Genomic DNA, 21,358 nt, shown 5'->3' on the forward strand with positions numbered 1-21,358 from the left:
TGAATAGACCTTCCCTCTCATCCCATGACTGCTTACTTTGCTTAAGAGCCTTTGGTGAGAGACATTGTCAAGGGCTTTCTGAAAGGCCAAGTAGTGTATCAACTGGATCTCCCTTGTCTACATATTTTTTTGACACCTCAAAGAATTCTAGTAGATCGGTGAAGCATGATTTCTCTTTACAAAAGCTGTGTTGACTCTTCTCCAAAATATTGTTCATCTATGTGTCTGATAATTTTGTTTTATATGATAGTTTCCACCAATTTGCCTGGTACAGAAGTTAGGCTTACTGGCCTGTAATTGTCAGGATTGTTTCTGTAGCCTTTTGTAAAAATAGGTGTTACATTAGCTACCCTCCAGTCATCTACTACAGAGGCTGATTTAATCAACAATTTACATACCACACTTAGTCATTCTGCAATTTCATACTTGAGGTCCTTCGGAACTCCTCAGTGACTATCATCTGGTCCCAGTGAATTATTACTGTTTAATTTATCAATTTGTCCCAAAACCTCCTGTATTGATATCTCAGTCTGAAAGAGTTCCTCAGATCTGTGACCGAAAAAGAATGGCTCGGGTGTAGGAACCTCCCTCATGTGCTCTGCAGTGAAGATCGAGGCAAAGAATTAATTTAACTTCTCTGAAATGTCTTCCTTGAGTACTTCTTTAGCACCTTGATAGTCCATTGGTCCCATTGATTGTTTGGCAGGCTTCCTGCTTCTGATGTACTTAAACATTTTTTGCTATTAGTTTTTGTGTCCTTAGCTAGTTGGTCTTCAAACTATTTTTTGACCTGCCTTCTTATACTTTTACACTTGACTTGACAGAGTTGATGCTCCTTTCTATTTTTATCATTTGACTTCGAATTTTTAAAGGATGATTTTTTGCCTCTAACCACCTCTTTTACTCTCCTATTTAGCCATGGCGGAGTATTTTGTGATCTTTGTTTTTGTTTTATTTGGGGGATACATTTACTTAGAGCCTCTATTAAGGTGTTACTAAATAGTCTCCATGCAGTTTGCAGGCATTTCACCCTTGTGACTGTTCCTTTTAATTTTGGTTTAACTAGCTTCCTCATTTTTCTTTCAAAGTTAAATATCACTGGGGTGGCTTTGTTTTGCATTTTTCTCCTACAAGGATGTTAAATTCAATTACATTATGATTGTTATTACCGAGTGGTTCAGCTTGGATCAGGTCCTGTGCTCCACTTAGGACTATTCCTCTTGGATGAGGTCCTGTGCTGCACTTAGGACTAAATCAAGAATTGCCTCTCCCTCTGTGTGTTCCAGGACAAGATGCTCCAAGAAGCAGTCATTTAATGTATTTATAAATTTTATCTCTGCAACCCTTACTGATGTGATATATGCCCAGTCAATATGAGGATACATGAAATCCCCTGTTATTATTACGTTTTCTGCCTTTGTAGCCTCTCTAATCTCCCTGAGCATTTCAGAGTAACTGGTTAGGTGGTCAGTAGTATATTTTTACTGTTATACTTTTATTGTTCAAGTATGAAATTTCTATCAGTAGAGGTTCTATGGTACAGTTTGATTCATTTAAGATTTTTACTTCATTTGACTCTATACTATCTTTCACATATAGCGACACTCCCCCACCCAGCACAATCTATTGAGTCATTCCTATCTATTTTGTACCTAGTATTACTGCATCCCATTGATTATCCTCATTCCACCAACTTTCCATAATGCCTATATTATCAATATCCTCATTTATCATCTAGTTCACACACCTTAGTATATAGACTTCTACATTTAGACTTAGAAACTATAAATCCAGTTCTCGAATTTCAGCTATGCCGTTTTACTGCCAAAATGGGAACCAAGGAACCCCTCAAACATTATTCATTTTCCTAGGTTTAAGGACTTCTCATCTTGGTGGGATTCCAAGCTGAAGGAGAAGAGAGGAAGGGATGAAGTAATAACATGCAAGATACTTTTAAACTAAAGTGACAAGCAAATGGAAACTGTTTGTAACAGAGCTGGAAACTCATTCAGCAAAGTGCTCTAGCTCAGTATTTTTATATAGCAGTGACATCATAAAACCATACTGGAAATATCACACTGTTTCAAAAACGTTGAAATGCTGTGGCAACATCTACTGAAAAGGTAACAACCAAAGAAAAAGTGAAGTGGGAAAGCAAGGGTGAAGCATGGAAACCTAGATCATTAGTCAAGTGAATAAATGCAGATGGAGTAAAATGAAAAAAAGCAGAAAATTAGGAAGGAATAAAAGAATACGAATAGATTGTTATTTAACTTTTGGTTTTACTTAAAGTAAAAGCAGCTTTTTTCTGTTATTCAATAGTAGTAAATATTGATTTCAGCACCCTAACTACTACCACTACTAAAACTAAATTTGCGTATATTTCTCATACAACCTCTTTTGTTTGCTTGTTTGTTTTGTTAACTTTGGGAAGCCTTAGGGATATTTGTTTTTTCCTTTTAAAAACAGAGCTCAGACAAACATTTCACTAGACAGAAATTTGCTAATTCTCAGCCATGTTTTTTTAATCATTTCAACTGATGCAGGAAAGTAAAAGCAACAGACTGCAGCTGCCTTCTTGCCATATCTTAAAGATATCTTTGTCATCTCCAGTGAAATTCTCCATGTGACTAATCTGTATGTTAACTAATCACTTTTATTATTTTTGAAGAAAACCCAAAAGGTTAAAATGACCCAGTTACTTCATTGTGGAAAAATGATCATAACATGCTGTACAGAAATGTTTTATCTAAATAGCAAAGATTTGTAGTGCAGTCACATAACATATATTAAAATCATTACAGCCATTGGCAGCTCTGCGTCAATATTTTAGCTGGAGCACTATAACTTTCACCTGCACATGGGCTCATTAAGGTCCCTATTAACAATGTCTCTCATACTCTGCTGGACTGAAGCGTAGACATTTCCCACCATGTCCTGTTGCTCCTCAAGTGTATTCTATGCAGTCTAGGAGACAGTGAAGTTGCCCCAGAGGGATCCTTTATCTAGAAGATTTAAATGCATTAATTAAACTGCTGTGAAAAGCACATTGCATTGGGAGAAAAACAAATATGTTACTTATTTTTAATTTTCTGATTTTTCTGAGCAAAGCAATGTCCCAAAGGTAGAAGTTCCAATAGGCACAACCCATTTGTCAGTAATCAGAAAATTAAAGTAACTCTCCTATTTCAATCTCCAAGAGACTGTGAGATTACAGTCTATTTTATTATTTATCCATTGACTACACATATGCAAAGGGATAGTGCATACACATATTAGAGATTTCATCTTCCAGTTAAATGATTATTAAAATGGGACAAGAGCAAACAAACAGTGGACACTCCTACCCTTATCTACACATGCATAACATCACTAACATTTTTGTCTCAGTATTTTTTTTTATTATGATCTTATTAAAAGGGCCATTATATCTTAAACAAACTAATGCAAGTTCTAGTGATCTCAGGACAGTTATTCCAAAAACAATGCAGTATTTTATAATGAACATTTATAATCAGGTTTGTAACAAAAGTAATTCATCATGTAAACAAATGAATAAGTCATGCACTAAATAAATATCTGTAATAGTAAGTACTGACATATCACTTAGGACTCAAACCAGCAAGCCCTCTGTACAGCATTGACACTAAAATGAATGTTTTGATCTCTATTTTTAATTTGAGTTGAGCAAATACCTCATGGCCAATAAGCTATCAAGTGTAATTAGAATTGGAATATACACAAGCAGATGAAAAATGTTGGTAGCTCTTCCAGGGCTATGGCCAGATCACAGACATTTACCACTGAGTATTCATTTTCTGATATTTGCTATCTGAGCTGTCTTGGTTAGTTGCGTGCGGTCAGATTAATCATGTTGCCTTTTCTTGGTTCCCTAATTGAGCAAGAGTGCAAGCACTTTAGACATAAATAGTTATGCAAATTTAAATTTTGGGTTCCATAAATATTTTCATATGTAACTATTGAGATTTACTTTCCCCAACCATTTGTGTCAGCAGCATTGGACTGGCCTGCAGGAAAAGGAGAGAAGAGGAGTCCTCCCAAGGTGGTCTGGGCAATTGTAACTCATGCTCTATCTACCCACCTCCACCAGCACCACCTCCTTCTTCACAAAGATGAAGGGCGATGGCGATAGTCTTCTCTCACTTGAAATAAAGGGGGTTGGAAGTACCGCTGCCATCACTTCATGTTGTAATTTTTTTAATGAGCTCACCTGTCACAGTGCCTGGGGTGCCCTTTGCCTATTGTTACTTCTTGTGTTTGAACTTGGAATTAAACATACTATTGGACTATGAATTCTGGGGTGTCTCAAAAATCATGCCTCCAGTGTTTACCATGACAGAATGTTAAATTGAAACACAAGAGACATCAGAGGGCAACTGCGGCCAATTCTGGGCCCAAATCCTGTGTCCCCACTCTTCTCCACTGGTGCTGCCTTCTCCTTGCAAGGATTAATTTATAGATTTGAATTCTATTGGGTCTTCTGCCAACCAGGAGGGATCTGTGGGATCTGTCCTTAACCTTTCACTGTTGCAGTAGTCTTGGGTAGCCAACAGGTCTTCAGGCCTCTAGAAAATTTCCCTGCATGTCTGTACAATAAATATCAGTCACTTGGAAAGAGAATACAAAGGGACTGAACATATTCAAATCAAGTTTGCATAAACATATAAACAAATACTTGAGGGATTTTTATTTGCATCATTTGCCCAGCTCTTCTGGCAATATAGTTTGAAGTCAACTACTTTAGTTATAATATACATCCAACATATTAACTCAAGCTTGGCTAAAATCTGATGATTTCTTGCGTATGCTTTGCGAGTTGTTACCAAAAACTGAGTAAAATATTCTAAATGTGTGTCAAAAAGAAAGATAAAAAAGAAAATTTGTGCAAGAAAGCACCACCCGAAGAGAAAACATGAACAATGTTTAAAATGATTACATATTTTCCCTATACAAAAAACCTAAGTATAAAAATTAACTTTATATTTATTTTTTCTTATGTTGGTTTCATTTTCAATACTCCACAGATCCATAATATGACAATTTCAGGCTGTCCGGAAAGATAAATCTTAACACAGTCCTATAATCTTCACTAGCATAAATATATTGGCAAGGAACTTTTTGACCAGCAGTAGTAAATTTTCATACTTAAATAATTATTTTTTACAATTTTTGAAATTTTACAATGGCTGGTTTCTGAATACCAATATTAATGCACAAATGTAAAAAAGGCTATTTTAATTAACCTTTTGTCACCCTTTGTATCAAGTGCAGCTTTATGAAAGGAATGTAAAAGAAAATCATTTATATATTAGAGACTTATTTTAGAAAGAGACACAGCAACTTATTCTATGTTTTGAAAAAGAATACGGTTTGTCTATACTTTATTATAAATAATCATGTTCTGTCATAGTTTCTTCTTGCCAGCAAATGAAGGACATTGTTTCACAAAGCTTCTAAAATGTACATGAATATTTGATTAAATCATGTTCCCTTGAGAAAATAAAGTTCATTCGCACAGAGCAGACAATAATGAGGAGCTCATTATTACAATAAGACTTTTAAGGACCTTGGTAGCCAGTACCAGTTGCATTTGGAAAGACACTCCTCAGTTTTTCTTTTTTTAAAAAATAAAGGTACAATCATAGTTATTCATTTACTTTAAAAATTCTTAAGATGAAGAAAAGTAGTGTTTATATATATATAAGTCCTTGTATAAATTATAAAACTCAAGTTTATGTTACAGAGTTCCTTCCCCAGAGGAAGCATAAAGCACTTTTGTGGTATCTTCACCAGTAAATATTTGTATCACATTAAGTTTGACAAACACAACAAAGACTGATATTGCATCCTAAAGCCCAAAGAGAACATTCCTCCTTTGATGTAATCTCTCATGATGGATGTGCTCCGTGGGATCATTTGACTGCCATGAGTTCAGTCAATTTTGAATAAAGGGCATAGGAAAGTAACACATCTAACCAGTTCAGTAGGAATTGGAAATATTAGTGTACAGCAGTCTCATCTTTTTTGAGGTCAACATACACCCTTTGGAAGACAAAGAGGAGTTTAAGAATATGAAAATAAAATAAAAAGAACAACAATGAGGTAAACTCCCCCAAAAAGGCAGAATGAGCAGGAATGTCAGGAGAGAGTTCGATTGTACCTGACACCTAAATGTTTTTCTAGCCAGAGTTCAGCCAGCTGCATGGTAGATGCAAATGTACTTGCTTTGGACCCCAAGCACATTTTATATTGTTTAGGGTCTAAATTGGGGTCACACTGAACTGGATGAAAAACATGTACAACTCCTACTTCTTGACTTCTAAAAGCCTTCAGCCCAGAAGCTATTACTTTAGTAAAGAGGTCTACATCCTCAAGTCCCCAGCCTTGAATTGAGGTATCAAATCCACCAGCACTCAGTAGATCACTTTTGTAAATACAAGTGATTCCAAATCCATAGTCTCGCCAAAATCCAGTTTTCTTTGTGAAAACAAAGTTATTGTCACCTGGAGGGTTGCCTCTGTATATTACTTTTGGATCATATTGACTAAAGATGATGGGATAATAAACCTGCTGTCCTTGAATAGTATTATCTCTACATCGTTGGAGAAAGTCTGGTGTGAATATCAGGTCAACATCACAGAATAGCAGCAAAGTGTCATTGTCAAATTGAGATGAGGCCATTTCAAGACCTAAACCTCTGGAAAACTCTCCTGTCATAGGAATTAGGGTCATATCTGCCTTTGGATACTTATTATGATATTCTTTAATTAACTCTCTGTGTTTGCTGGAATCTTGGCCAGAATCAGAGCTGAACAGAATTACTGCCAGCTTTACATTCTGCCTGGGAATAACACAAGTCTTTTCAAAATTCTCCATAAATCTTAAGAAAATGTCATATCTTCCTGTGAGAGGGACAAGAATATGTATTTTCTTGTCACTATGTCCTCCTATTTCTTTGGTGACATGAAATGATGAAAAAATCTTTAAAGAATTTGAAAGAAAAGAGAAAGACTGAGTATCACTGTTAATATTCTCCACAAGGCTTCTTACATCCAGTTCCTCTGCCTCTTTGAAAAAAGGCTTGCTAAACAATTGCTGAAGGTAAGCATGACGTCTCACTGGAACTGTAAGTTTTCTTCCTTTGTGTCTTTTGTACAAAAGTAGTAAATCCAGGATGTACTCCACTCCATGCATAGGATCAACCCTACGGTAGCCATATTGTATTTCCTTGAAATCAATAAGCCTTCCTCTAGATTTAGAGTTCTCATTTATCATTTCCATTACTTGCATCACTGTGTCATCCAGTGCTGCCCGCAGAATGCTATTAATGCTTTGTCTGGGTGGTTGATTCTCAGCCACAGAGTAAAGGAGCTTCCCTGTCAGGAATTCCCATTCAATTACTTCATTCCTTTCACGGGGCTGGAAGCGATTGAAAGATGGCATCATTCCCAGCTGCTGATCTTCCTTATTTATTTCACTGTTACTGAGCTTGCTCATTAGGGCACTTTCTCTATGGAGCTGGATGGTGCGATAGCGTAGTTCTGAAATTTTGCGGCTCAGTATGTAATTGTGGAGTCTGTATTGGTAGGCTGGCCTTTTATTTGGATGAAGTGTTATAGCTGTGTGTATTTTACTGTTGTGAAGATCTTGGATGTAACCCTTCCGGTTGTGTTCATAATTTTCATGGAACAATTGCTGCATCTGGAGAGGGAAGAAAATAAATGCAGTTAGGTTGGAAAAATGTTAAAAAATGCAAGCCAATGAACACCTGTTAACTTGTGATTTACTTTTCACATCACAGTTTTAAAGTCAAATATTGAATATTAATCATGTATATTTTATTTATTATCTATTTAAATTCCAGTGGTGCCTACAATGGGCAAACAATGTCTCATAAATAAATAGACAACTTGTGCTTATCTTTACTTATTCTACCTGGAAACCCAGATATCATTTTTAAGTTAATGCACACAGTAGTAAATCATGTCAGCCGTTCTTAGTAGAATGTCAAAACAGATGATGTACAGGTTGAATTTTGCAAAGCATTCAATTCCTCTCATAAGCCTCTATCAATATATAAGCCATCATTTGTACAGATCCTTATTGCACAGTTATTACAGAGGCTGAGTGACTGAAGCTTTTTTTTTTTTTTTTTTAACAGAAACTTGAATTTACGTCAAGGTACACCTGAGCAGCTCCAAGTAGCTAATAATTCCTATTGCAACAACCAAATGGATAGTGTGTCTCAACACTGATTAAGCAAATTAAGCTCATTTAATAAACTTGTTAGTTTTTGTTCCACTGAATTTGATTAAGTGACTGCATTATGATCACTGGGATACAGAGCTCTGGCAGTGATGCAAACAGCAGCCTGCCCAATCAAACTATACCTGCCATGCTAGTATCATTTACTGTAACGCACTATTGATTTCTGAGGTAAGAACATCCTACTTCTGTTAGGTTACTAATTGTAACTAATTATAACTAACAAGTGGTTAAAGCACAGGACCAGGAGTTAGAAAATCTTGGTCATATACCTGCCTATGCTACTCACCCACTCTTGAGCAAGTAATTCACTCTCCGTGCCTCAGTTTCCCATCCTCATAAACTGTTCTGAATATTCATTACTGTTTGTAAAATGCATTAGTACTCCCTTAAATGGGAAGCAATAAAGAAGAGTAAAATATTATTAACCCTTCTTAAATACATTTAAATCACACCATCCTTTGCTGAGATAACAAACACTGACTTTAACTGGAAGCATGTTCCCAATAATATAACAGAAAAGAAAAAAGCAGGCTGTTTTCATTTTTTTTATTAATGGGAAACAGCCTGGTCTGTAATTACATTATATAGAAAAGGGGAAAGTGTTCATTAGATAGGAAATGCTGTTCAGAGCCTTGTTGGTGAACTGAGACACTAATTAGATCTTGAGGTTTGTATTGAAGTCTGTCTTCTATGCACTGCACAGATCAGCAAAGATGACATCTGATAACAGAACAAACAATATCCCAGCTTCAAAATGTTTAACTAATTCACTTTATTACCAACCTCTCTAGAATGGGGATCCTCCTTAAATATTGTGCTACTCATAGATAATATTAACCTATTATGCTAAGAACCAAGAGGGCAAAAATGTAATAGGCTTATTAGCAAAAGATCCTACAGCAGAAAATACAAATCATAATATTTAGAAAAGGTGTTATTAATTTCATGCATCATTTCAAAATATTGTTATTTCTTCTTCTTCTTCTGTAAATGAGTTTGCTTGTATAAATAAAACAATTTAAAACAATTATTGTTAGTCACCTCTGTATTTGAGATCGACTTTGCAGGGTCCTAGAGCCTGGGCTCCAGCCTGAGCCCATACATCTACATCACAATTAAACAGCTCCTTAGCCCAAGCCTGACAAGCCCAAGTCAGCTGACACGGGCTAGCCACAGGGTTTCAGTTGCAGTGTAGACATACCCTTAGATGGTACAATCATCTTTAAATTTTTCCTTAAATTTTCAGTCGCATCCTTCATTGTTATCCTGCTAAATTTGTGGAGAAAAATGCTTTTTTGTGAAAAGTGGGAGGTGATGGTAGTGGTAAAGGACCTACTACAAAACCGACTTGTAGCCCTGGCAGCTGTAATTAGTATAGCAACCCTTTCTGTATCTTTCCATGCATTCTTGAAAAGCTCAGAATCCTGAAAGTCGGTAGCTATTACTGACAATATGTAAAATGTTTATTATGGTAGTGCCTAAGGGCCAACCAAGAGTGCGCACCCATTGTATTAGGCACTGTAGAAATGCAGAGTAGTAAATGGTCCCTGCCATGAAGAGCTTACAGTCTAAACAGACAAGACAAATGCAGGATGGGGAGAGAGGTAGAACACACAAGCAGAGTGAACAATGCGATGGAAGCAAACATCATGTTAGTTCCATTATTATTATCTGAATGGGTACACTTAAGAGGGGATAAGTTAATATAAAAGAAAGGGAGGGTATGAGGGAGTGAGGAGACATGGCAGGTGAAAAGGGGGTAAGAGGGACAGGTGTGTAGTGAAACTGAGGTGAAGAGACTGTAAGGAAAAGGGAGGGGAAGAGAGCTGCAGTGCAGAAGGGATCAGCACAGGGCAGATGAAATACAGTCAAAACTATAGAAAGTTCTCTGAGTATCCAAAAGACATTCTACTTTGGCTGCTTCTGCTCCTACTGGCTGGAGCCTTTGACTGGTTCCACTCTGCAGTTTCTCCCGAGCCCATGTGGTGGGGTGAGGAGAGGCACCACCTGGGTCCTAGGGGCTATGCGTTGATAGCCCCGTACAAGTCATTAGTGCATTGCAGCAAACTCTCATGTCCTTTGGAGAACAGGATTAGAATGCATTATGATCTTGATAAATTGGAGAATCGGTCTGAAATCAATAAGATGAATTTCAATAAAGACATGTGCAAAGCACTGCACTTAGGAAGGAAAAATCAAATGCACGGTGACAAAATGGGGAATAACTGGCTAGGTAGCAATACTCCAGAAAAGGATTTGGGGGCAATAATGGATCACAAATTGAATATTAGTCAACAGTGTGATGCAGTTCCAAACAAGTCAAATGTCATTCTGGGATGCATTAATAGGATTGCTGTATATAAGACATGGGAGGTAATTTGTACCTCTCTATTTGGCACTGATGAGGCCTTAGCTGTGTCCAGTTTTGGGCGCCACACTTTAAGAATTGTGTGGACAAACTGGAGAGAGTCCAGAGGAGAGCAACAAAAATGATAAGAGGTTTATAAAACATGACCTATAAGAAAAGGTTGAAAGAATTGGGCATGTTTAGTCTAGAGCAGTGATTCTCAAACTAGGGCTGCCGCTTGCTCAGGGAAAACCCCTGGTGGGACAGACTGGTTTATTTACCTGCCACATCCGCAGGTTCAGCCAATCACAGCTCCCACTGGCCGCGGTTCGCCGTTCCAGGCCAATGGGGATTGCAGGAAGCGGCGCGGGCCAAGGGACGTGCTGGTTGCCCTTCCTGCAGCCCCCATTGGCCCGGAGCAGTGAACCGCGGCCAGTGGGAGCCACGATCGGCCGAACCTGCGGACGTGACAGGTAAACAAACCGGCCTGGACTGCCAGGGGCTTTCCCTGAACAAGCGGCGGCCCTAGTTTGAGAACCACTTGTCTAGAGGAGAATAAACTGAGGGGCAACATAATAACAGTCTTCAAATTTGTAAAAGGTTATTATAAAGATGATGGTGATCAACTGTTCTACATGTCCACCGAGGGTAGGACAAGAAGTTATCAGCTTCGTATGCAGCAAGGAAGATTTAGGATACAGATATTAGGAAAAAGAATATTTAAGCACTGACACAGGTTATCTAGGGAGGTTGTGGAATCCCTGTCACTGGAGGTTTTAAGAACAGGTTAGACAAACACTGGTCAGGGATGGTCTAGGTATACTTGGTCCTACCTCTGCATGGCAGGAAGGAATAGATGACTTCTTGAGGTCCCTTCCTGCCCCACATTTCTATGATTCACAATGAAACACTGGCATCGTAGTATACAATGATACCATCTGAGGTTTGGGCCCAGTGTGTCCAGATCCTCATCCCACTCAAGTCAGTGAGTGGGGAGAATCCTACTGAATTCTGTAGGAGCAAGCCCAATGTGTTAATTTTTCATAGGACTTTACTAATTTTTTCTGAAGAGATTGCTGCCTTTTGAATGATTCTTACAGCACAACTAACAATATAATTGGCAAGAATTTCTGAATGCATCTCTTCGTGCCGGCTGAAACTAGAAGTTGGCAAGAGATGTGAGTAATCTAATAGTGCTCTAAGGAACCCTGAACTACAAGCAGTAGAAAAAAACATGGTGAGCTGAATAACAGTGAAGACAATGTTTCCTTGTACGCTTCAATACAATAGTTAATATGTAAGCATAAGGTAATTTGCATTGCAAATCTTTAAACTCGTTGTAATCTTTGTGATTTATTGATGTAATAACAAATGAAAGTCCTTATTACATATAATGCAAATGCCCAAACCATCCCTCTATTATTATTTTTACAAGACCAGTTCTTATTAAAAGACTGAATGCAAATGGAGCTTTTTAAATTAACACCATTTTTCTCTGAACATTGTTTATAAAACTATTTCCTTCAGTTAAAAATCCAGGAATGAAACTTAATCCTCATCAAAACCCTACTTTTTTTAAAAAAATATATGAATCATAATATTATTATAACACCAGCATGTTTATGAAACAACCAGCTTTTCATAGAACAACGGAGTACTTTTTCAGTCCTATCCTCCCCTTCCCCCAGATAGTTAAAGATTGGGTCTCATCCTGCATTCCTGAGCATCCAAAGCTCCCACTGATTTCAAAGGGAATTTTGAATACACAAGGAATACAGAGCTGGACTTGTAGTGATCTGATCATATGTGGTAGAATACAAGCTCTTTAAAGAGCCAATTTACGCTGGAAGTGTATAATGCCCTCAGAGACCCTCTAGTCACAGCAATCTTTTGAACTGAGAAAAGTGTGGCTCTTTATGTTATCACTATATATAGCTTCTTCCCATAGTCTGATCCATAATGTACAATTGATTTTACACCTGTAAAAACAATGGCTTTACTATTAGTGTTATATTTGTGTATAGCTTATCTGCATTATGAACTAAAATGTTGTGGGGTGTCTTTGCCAACCAAACTGAAGCATGAATTGAATTTACTATTTAAATTACGGTAAGCATTACTGATCATGGGGTTTTTGTACCATGTACATACTGTTATGTCAATATACCCAGAAACAATATACATTGTAGTGCAGTTGTGGTCATGGTAAAAGTGACTGTAAAAATGGGATTCTCTTACACAGCAGATCTGCCCTCTCTGGGTATTGTGAAACATTTTCTTACTCTGGTGGCAAAAATATATACTGCTGAGTCAATTCAGCTACGGAGAAAGAGCTAGATTCTATTCTGTATTACACATCTTCAACAGAATTGTTAGATAACTTACAACTGCAGAATCTTTACCAAGTTATGGCCAGGATGAACAGAGCTTGATTGTTTCACCCCTTGTTAAGCATGCAGGGCTCAAAAGTGGAAAAAATCATCACTGTGGGCCAGATTATTCCATGAGTAGTTTCATTGTCATTGGGACTACTCACCAAGTATTATGAGTAAGGGTAACAAATTTCTGACCCTTGCTTACAAATAAAGATTTGTAAACTGGGTATATGTGAAATACAACAAAACTCTGCAATACCAGTTTTACAGGATCAGTTTTCAAAGTAGAACTGCACTTTAAGTTATTAATTTAACTCTTTGAATTTCCTTGCTTTTGTGAGTTTGAGTTAAACTCAAGAGGTACATTATCTTTTCATTTCCTTTCTAATATTGTTCAAGACCTTACACTGACATCAGCTCAGCTCATTTTGAGACTAACCAATGACAATCAAAGGCTCTGATAAGCTCTGAAAAAATATTGTTACTCCATTAAGACAATTAATTATTTGACGTTCCATTTCCTCTTTAAAAACAAACAAACAAAAAAACAACCAACCAACCAGTGCCTCCCTATAGTGTTGGAAACACAATTCTAGAAGATTGCACAAAAACTATTGACTCTGTGGCACAATATGTAAACTCCTTTATGTAGATGCTTCACCTAAACACTTACCAAAGAAATCAGCAAATATGTAATAAGGGGGAAAAATCACATCAAGAAAGGAACTGGAAAGATTTAATTTCTGTAAATATCAAAAAGTTTCTTTTTGTAAATAAGTAAACTCCTTTCCTGTGAAGGCAATCTAGTTCAATATACAACGCATTTAAAAGCCATTAAAGTGACAATATATAAAGGGAAAAAGTTTAAGTTGAATCTGCACGTCACATAAAACTGCTTGATAGTGGAAACATTACACTGAATAAGTCAATAGCTTCATGCAAACTATGCATTTAATATTTTTCAAGCTTACTTTTGGAGTATATGCTGCAGATTAAAAACTGGGACTTACTGTTGCTCTTTCTACCAGATTGCCATGAGGACCTGGTTGCAGTTAGATACAGGCAAATTATAATATACTATTTCTTATGTCCCTAGGTCAGAATACTTATCTGACTTGTGGGTAAAGGCAAAACTAACCCCTTGGGGATGCTTTGTGCATACAGGATCTAGTGGAGTGGTTCCTTGTCACAACGTCATGGTCAAGGCCGGCTTTAGGCACCAGCGCTCCAAGCATGTGCTTGGGGCTGCACTTTCCAAGGGGCGGCACTCCAGCTCCTTTTTTTTTTTTTTTTTGCTTGGGGCGCAAAAAGCCGGGAGTCGGCCCTGAATGGAGGTGAGCTGCGGTGGTGGTGGACACGGGGAGGGCCGCAGGAAGTAACCCTGGGGGGGGGGGGGGGGCAGAGGAACACTCCCCTCCCCAGCTCACCTCTGCCTTCTCCCCTGAGCATGCTGCCGCTCTGCTTCTCCCCCCTCCCTCCCAGGGAGGGGTAGGAGGGGAAATGCGGCACGCTCGGAGGAGGCGGGGCCGGGGATTTGGGGAAGGGGTTGGACTGGGGCGGGGAAGGGGTGGAGTTGGGGCGGGCTGGGGGGGGGGCGCGAGAAAATTTTTTTGCTTGGGGCAGCAAAAAACTTGGAGCCGGCCCTGATCATGGTTGCTGAAGCTGGGAGTGCTGTTTCGTCGGGAGAGCTCTCTTGCTCAACCTTTGAAGATGCTTTGCCTCACAGATGCCTGGTCTGGAGGCTTTTTCTTGAATGAAGAGTCATCTTCTTCACTAACTGGAGCCTTGTGGCAGATGTTACTTGAAATTCAGTTTGAAGGTTCAAGAAAATCCTCTTACTGCATTTGATTTTCATTGGTTTTTCAAATAACCTATAGATCAAATTTATTTTGGGTTAAAGGCTGAAGAATTTCTCTATTTGTCTGCATGCTTTTTTAAAGAATCTTATATGTAAACGAACTGATAAGGCTGTGACTTTGATTAACTGCCTTTTTCTTGTCTAAGCTTGCTGGCAGGTGACATTTATTTACAAACGAATCTAGTGGATCAGGAGTCTGTTTCCTTGAAACTTTCTTTTAATATCTCCAATTCAATTTCATAAAAAGTTCGAGCTGCATAAAATCCTATATATCTAATTAGTTGTGTGCATGAATACTTTACACGTTTAAAGACAATTTTCAAATTTCCTAAAGGTTATTCAGGTCTTAATCAAGGCTTATTGAAGGTCTGATACATGCTGATAAATTTACTCATGCTGAGTGGTACTTTACTTGTTATGTAAGGGTTGCACAATATAGCCCTCTCACATGTTCAAATTTGCACAAAATCAATTTATTCCCAAATTTTAAGACCAAAGTTTCAATAATTTAATTTTTAGCTTCATAAAATGAGCATTGATTAGTAACAATGTATATATTTTATTATTCAGTGTCTGAAACCATTATCAGTCAACTCATTAAAAGATTTCAAAATCTATCAAAAGGTTTCTCAAGTACTATTGAATATAAATCCTCACTTTAAGCATTAGATAGAAAGTATGAAGCAAAAATTTTAAATTTTTAAATTTTAAATTTTAAAATAGAAAGTATGAAGCAAAAAGGAGAAAAACTATCCTTACTATAACTTATTAAAAATACATGTGCAAAACCTAACCACAACTTTTGTTGTTGTTAAAAAAGGTGATTTTATGTACCAGTTCAAAAGAGAAAAATATATAACTGTCTTATAGTACACAAGATTTTTCAGTAAATACATAAATAAATTCTTAACACGTTATCTCATACCACTGCATGCCTTAAACTGCATTTTTTCACTTACATTATAATACACAATCAAAACGTGTGTTTTCAAAATCTAACACATTTCTTTATGATGGTCTTACTTCTACTGCTGACCCATATGCTCCTTCGTGTTCCAACGCTATCAATTTTTAAGGCCTTAAATAAACCTTAAGACCGGCCCTACTCAATTTAATAAGCCAAGAATATAACTGATGCTCCGATTGTGTTTTGGCCCTATGTATTTCTACTGTCGTGTGCAGGCGGTAAACTGAAACTTATAAGACTGTTGATAGGCTCTGTTGAGGGAGTTGGATTTATAGGACTGTCAGTGAGGGCTGCATTCAAGACTGGAGTAGACACAGAAAGGGAAAATATAAATTAGCTTGTCATTTTTTAATTTAACATTTAAAAAAATGAATAAATGGCCTCTGCAACCATTGTGAAATTGTTTTTGAAGATATCATCGAAACAATTGGAAGAGGTTAATGAAATTTTTATCTGAGCCTAGACTGGAGTCCTTTAAATATGTTCAAATGTCAATTAATAGGATGAAATCTGATTTCACATTTCCAGTATTGGGTATATATTTGAAACTTAATATTTCAGTGTTATGTGAATAACATTCCAATTTGGGTAACAATATATCCCATTTTATAGTTCAGATATTCTCTTCATATTCAGGATATGCACAGCTTATATATTAGCTCATTGCAATGATCCTAATAGCTGAGCTTCCACTGCAAACCCCAGAACAAAACCCCCAACTGTACTGTATAGATGCTTCATTTTTTAATGTAAAAGTATTACATTAGATTAAAATGCTCCAGTACCTCTAGAGGATATTTTGTTCACTGTATGGTCACATTACAGAGCATTGCACAATCCTTGACTGGGATTCCTAGGTGTTACCATAATATAAACAAACAGCACCAACAAACAATTTCTTTCCGCAACAGAGGGTCCTGTGGCACCTTTACGACTAACAGAAGTATTGGAGCATAAGCTTTCGTGGGTGAATGCCCACTTCATCAGACGTAAGCATTCACCCACGAAAGCTTATGCTCCAATACTTCTGTTAGTCTTAAAGGTGCCACAGGACCCTCTGTTGCTTTTTACAGATACAGACTAACAGAGCTACCCCTCTGATACATTCTTTCTGCATCAGTATTCTCATGTGCCCTAATGGGAAATCTTTATACAACTGGGAGAGAATATTTATTATATGGTACAGGGAAACACCAACCCCTAGAATTTACAGTAATGGGTAAAAAAAATAATGATCAGTCCACACGAAAAGCCCTTCTAAAACTTTATTTTACAAGCCCAATCCTCCATTTAAATCATTGGGAGTTTTGCCTGTGCATACTACATTGGTACTATGTATAGGCAGCTTCCAGTATTACTGATTCATACACTGGACTCCAGGACCACGAACCAGCCTTAAATTGAGCAGGACTATTAATAATCCTTCTCTGCACAATTAGTTGGACCACCTACCTTAAAAGAAGAAAAAAAGATAAGGATCTAAATGAAAGCAATTCATTGCATTTAATATTAACCAAATATTAATCACGATAGTATGTATAAACGAAATGGTCTGCTGTATTATATGTCAATGCAATTAATTATTCAAACACAAATTTGTTTAGTCAGTACTTGTTTGGTGGTGTATTAAGGTCTGCTCAGGAATTATAACTGATGATAAAAAGACACCATGAAACTGAAATTTTTCTCTTTTAATGACACTTTATGCTCAGTGCTGCTGGGGATTTACTGTATAATTCCTCCGGATACTAATAGAAGCCATACAAGTTTTTGAAAACCTTATATAGTCAACTATATATAGTCAAGAAATCTGCTAAGGCTATTACGTATCAAATGTATTTATTTATTTATTTTGAGTTTAATAAAAAGATGCCTATCCAAAGTTCTAGGCACTCTGCCATATCATCAGTAATACAATAAAATTCAAATAGTGTTAATCAATTGGTACAGTAATTCAACCAGCCCACCACCTACAAAAACTCTTTTCTTCTGCCCGTTCACCATGGGGGAAGCATACCATAAAGTCCTCTCCAAAAAGCCTATGAAACATAGCTCTTGAAGCCTGCTTGGGAGGTCACCAAATCTGGGATATTCTGGGCAAAGGGAGGTGTATACATGAGGTACAGTACACTTAGCAGTCAGGTTCTGGATACAGTCTATTTCTGGGAAAAGGAGTAAGTATTGTAGAGGCGGACATATAACAAATTGCACATTTTTTCCTGAGCAAACCAAGTAACAATTGGAAAAAGATTCTACTTATACCATTCCATTTGTCCTCTCTTTTCACTCAGAAACAAGCCAAGTTAGAGGTATGCAGGGTTGTGGGGTTTTTTTCTTTCCTCTTTATACTTTCCAGAATTTGGCAAAAACTATAGGAGCTCAACAGAAATAGTCATATTGTCTTGCTTAAGCTATCAAAGCTAATGACACACCTTCATTTTCAATTAACCAAACAGCTTGGCACTATAAAATTTTTTTCTGAATATCACCAGGCCTAAAACTATATATAGTGATGTTCATCGGTCCCCATAAAATTATCCAATATGTACCCTTTGAAGAAAGATATGCAGTCTTCCGAAGCATGAAAGAACATCATTTCACTAAATCCACAACAAATAGCCACTAGTAAACTACAAATTGCTTGGCAAAAAGGAAAATCTAAGTCAGCACTTTGCCTTTGCCGCTCTTTTTCTGATCATTTCTATGGAGACTTTCCCCCTCAGTTATATGCATACATGAAAATTTAAAAAATTTAAAATATTTTCATATCTGACATTTTTCATAGCTAATAATGGCAATCAGATTAATAAAAATAACTAAAGCACTGGAAAAATGGTTTGCTTCTAAAATAATTGATTATTCTGGGAAAAATGGAATTGGCTGCAAAATCCCTCTAAATCTATCAGTATTTCCATACAATCCATAAATTAAAATACATCCAAATTTTGATTTCTTTTGAGGCACATAGGATCATGCAGTTTGACTCTCCTTTACTGCTCATCAACTGTATGATTTTTTAAGCTAAAAAGCTTTTAGCATATAGTTACACAAATACACTTTGACAAACGGCTGCCTCTCCCCCCTTGAAGAAAGTCTTGATAGACTGGTCTAATTATGTGGAAAAAATTAAATATAAGGTTGCATAACCAACTAAAAGACAAAGAATCTCTACACTATCACTGAACTCTAGGGAATATTAGTTAAATTATATATAAGTGGAGTATCTATAGCTTCTTCTGATGAGCAGGACTATGAATTCTGATTTTAGAAAGATACTATCAGTTGAAAAAAATCAAATTGTCTGAAATGTTTTACTTATCTGTTTCAAGTAATGCCTAAACCATCTATAGCAAAGATATTTGAAACAAAATGGTTTTTTGATATATTTTTTACTTTATTTTGTGCATTTGACAGCACTTTGTGTAAAGTCAGTTTGACTGTTTCCCCTGTATAATAGTCACTACCCGGTTGGGTAGTTCTTTCACTCAGCAATGGAAAGAAAAGCATTTGAACAGATTTAATTGTAAAAGACCAAAAACTGGGGGAAGAACTAAGGGATAGGTGTGCTACCTGAGAATACTTTTAACTTATATTTTAAAACTGATAAGGATTCAAGCTGACAGCATCCCTTTTAAATCACATTTACTTAAATTGTAAAAGTCTGTCATTGAAACCTTTAGGGCATTTTAGAGGAAGCTAAGTGGTTTCTTTGCATCAGTCTTTACCACAAAAGAACTTGGGGCGATACCCTAGATTTACCGTTTTTAGGTAACAAAGTCTGAAGAATGAAAAATCAAACTATGAAAAGGGGAGATGCTAAAGGAATCTGAAAAACAGTGAGTCAACAAAGCAGAAGCCACACATCCAAGAATTACGAGTAGGGCCCTACCAAATTCACGGCTGTGAAAAACACACGAGGGACCGTGAAATCTGATCTCCCACCATGAAATCTGGTCTTTTGTTTGCTTTTACCCAACACTATACAGATTTCACTGGGGAGACCAGTGTTTCTCAAACTGGGGGTCCTGCCCCAAAACGGAGTTGCAGGGGGGTCGCAAGGTTATTTTAGGGGGTTGCGGCATTGCCACCCATACTTCTGCACTGCCTTCAGAGCTGGGTGGCTGAAGAGCGGAAGCTGTTGTGCGAGCACCCACCTCTGAAGGCAGTGCCCCACCAGAAGCAGAGCAGAAGTAAGGGCGGCATGGTAGAGTATTGCCACCCTTGCTTTTGCGCTGCTGCCTTCAGAGCTGGGCTCTGGTCACATAGCAAACAGAGAAGATTAAGAGACAAGTAAAGAAAATGATTAGTGACATGGAAAGATTTCTCCAAAAAGAGAGATTGAAAAGACTGGGACTACAACTGGTTGAAAATTGGAATTTCCATCTCATGGGAAAATCTAACCTTTAAAATTTGTTTTAATCAGAAAGTGGGCTGAAAGACCAAAAGTTTTCATGGAATGGATAGCTCTGAAAAATTTTGATTTGATATATTTTTAATCAAAAGAAATTGTTCAATATTTTCAAATTGAATTTTTTTGTTTCAATTTGTCAAATCAAATTGAAATGTTTTATGTAGGCTCAGTTCAACACTGAACTGAGTCTCTCTGAGCTGCTCTGTTATCTTATTATCCCAGTCTCCTCTATCACCCAGACTACATCTCCCCTGATGTACCACACTGGTTCAACCAAAGGGAGACTCTGGTACATCATGAGATATGGAGCCAAGCCTGGGAGACTGAATCATAGCGTAGAACAGGGACATAAGGCATCCAAACTACAGCTCCCAGAAGGCATTGTAGCAGCGCTGGTGGACTCAGATTCATGTTGAACTGACCTGAAATGAACCATGCTGATCCAAATCAGAACATTTTGTTTCAATTTTCCTAATGGAAAATTAGGGGGAAATGTGCATTTCCTAGGGAAAATGTCCATTTTGCAGAAATTGTATATTCCATTGAAAAAACATTGACAGAAAATTTCCTACCAATTCTCATTAGAACTGTTCAATTTAGATAGGAGACATATATACAAAATAATGAATGATACAGATAGATAAATCAGACAGACCTATTTACCCAGTCATAATACAAGAAAAACGAGCATTAAATGACATTTAAAAGTTAGCAAATTTAGAATGTAGAAAAGAAAATACTTTGGAACTCTGGGGCACAAATATTATTGAGGCTCAGAGCTTAGCAGGATTCTAAAAAGGATTAATCATTTATACAGATAATACGAACATTCCAAAAAAAAAAACATTAGAAGGGACATAAACTCTCATTGCTTCAGGGCAGAAGCAATTTAAAACTAATGAGGGTTAAATAGAAACTTCCTCTATAGGCAGGTAATTTAATAGTGGTCCACTGCAAGGTCCTCAGCCTAGGTTGGGTGCAGCTGAACAACAGACCTACCAAGTTTAACATTAATAACTTTTTTTCAGAGAAGTAAGAAAGAAACTAATAAAAAGAGAGAATTTCACATTTTAAAACAGGATTCTAAATACCCACTGACAATAAGACAATT

The 21,358-nt window shown here is 37.1% G+C and overlaps 1 protein-coding gene across 1 annotated transcript in view; it reads right to left on the reverse strand.

Annotated features, from left to right (window-relative positions):
- Positions 1 to 2,307: 2,307 nt before the first annotated feature.
- CHSY3 (chondroitin sulfate synthase 3) overlaps positions 2,308 to 21,358 on the reverse strand; it is a 259,339-nt gene continuing 240,288 nt past the window's right edge. The window contains exon 3 of the mRNA XM_054032730.1: positions 2,308 to 7,722. Coding sequence (XP_053888705.1) covers positions 6,160 to 7,722 — 1,563 coding nt within the window. The 3' untranslated portion in view covers positions 2,308 to 6,159. The remainder of the gene's footprint in view (positions 7,723 to 21,358) is intronic.

Source organism: Malaclemys terrapin, chromosome 6, assembly GCF_027887155.1.
Source record: "Malaclemys terrapin pileata isolate rMalTer1 chromosome 6, rMalTer1.hap1, whole genome shotgun sequence".
Lineage (NCBI taxonomy): Eukaryota > Metazoa > Chordata > Testudines > Emydidae > Malaclemys > Malaclemys terrapin.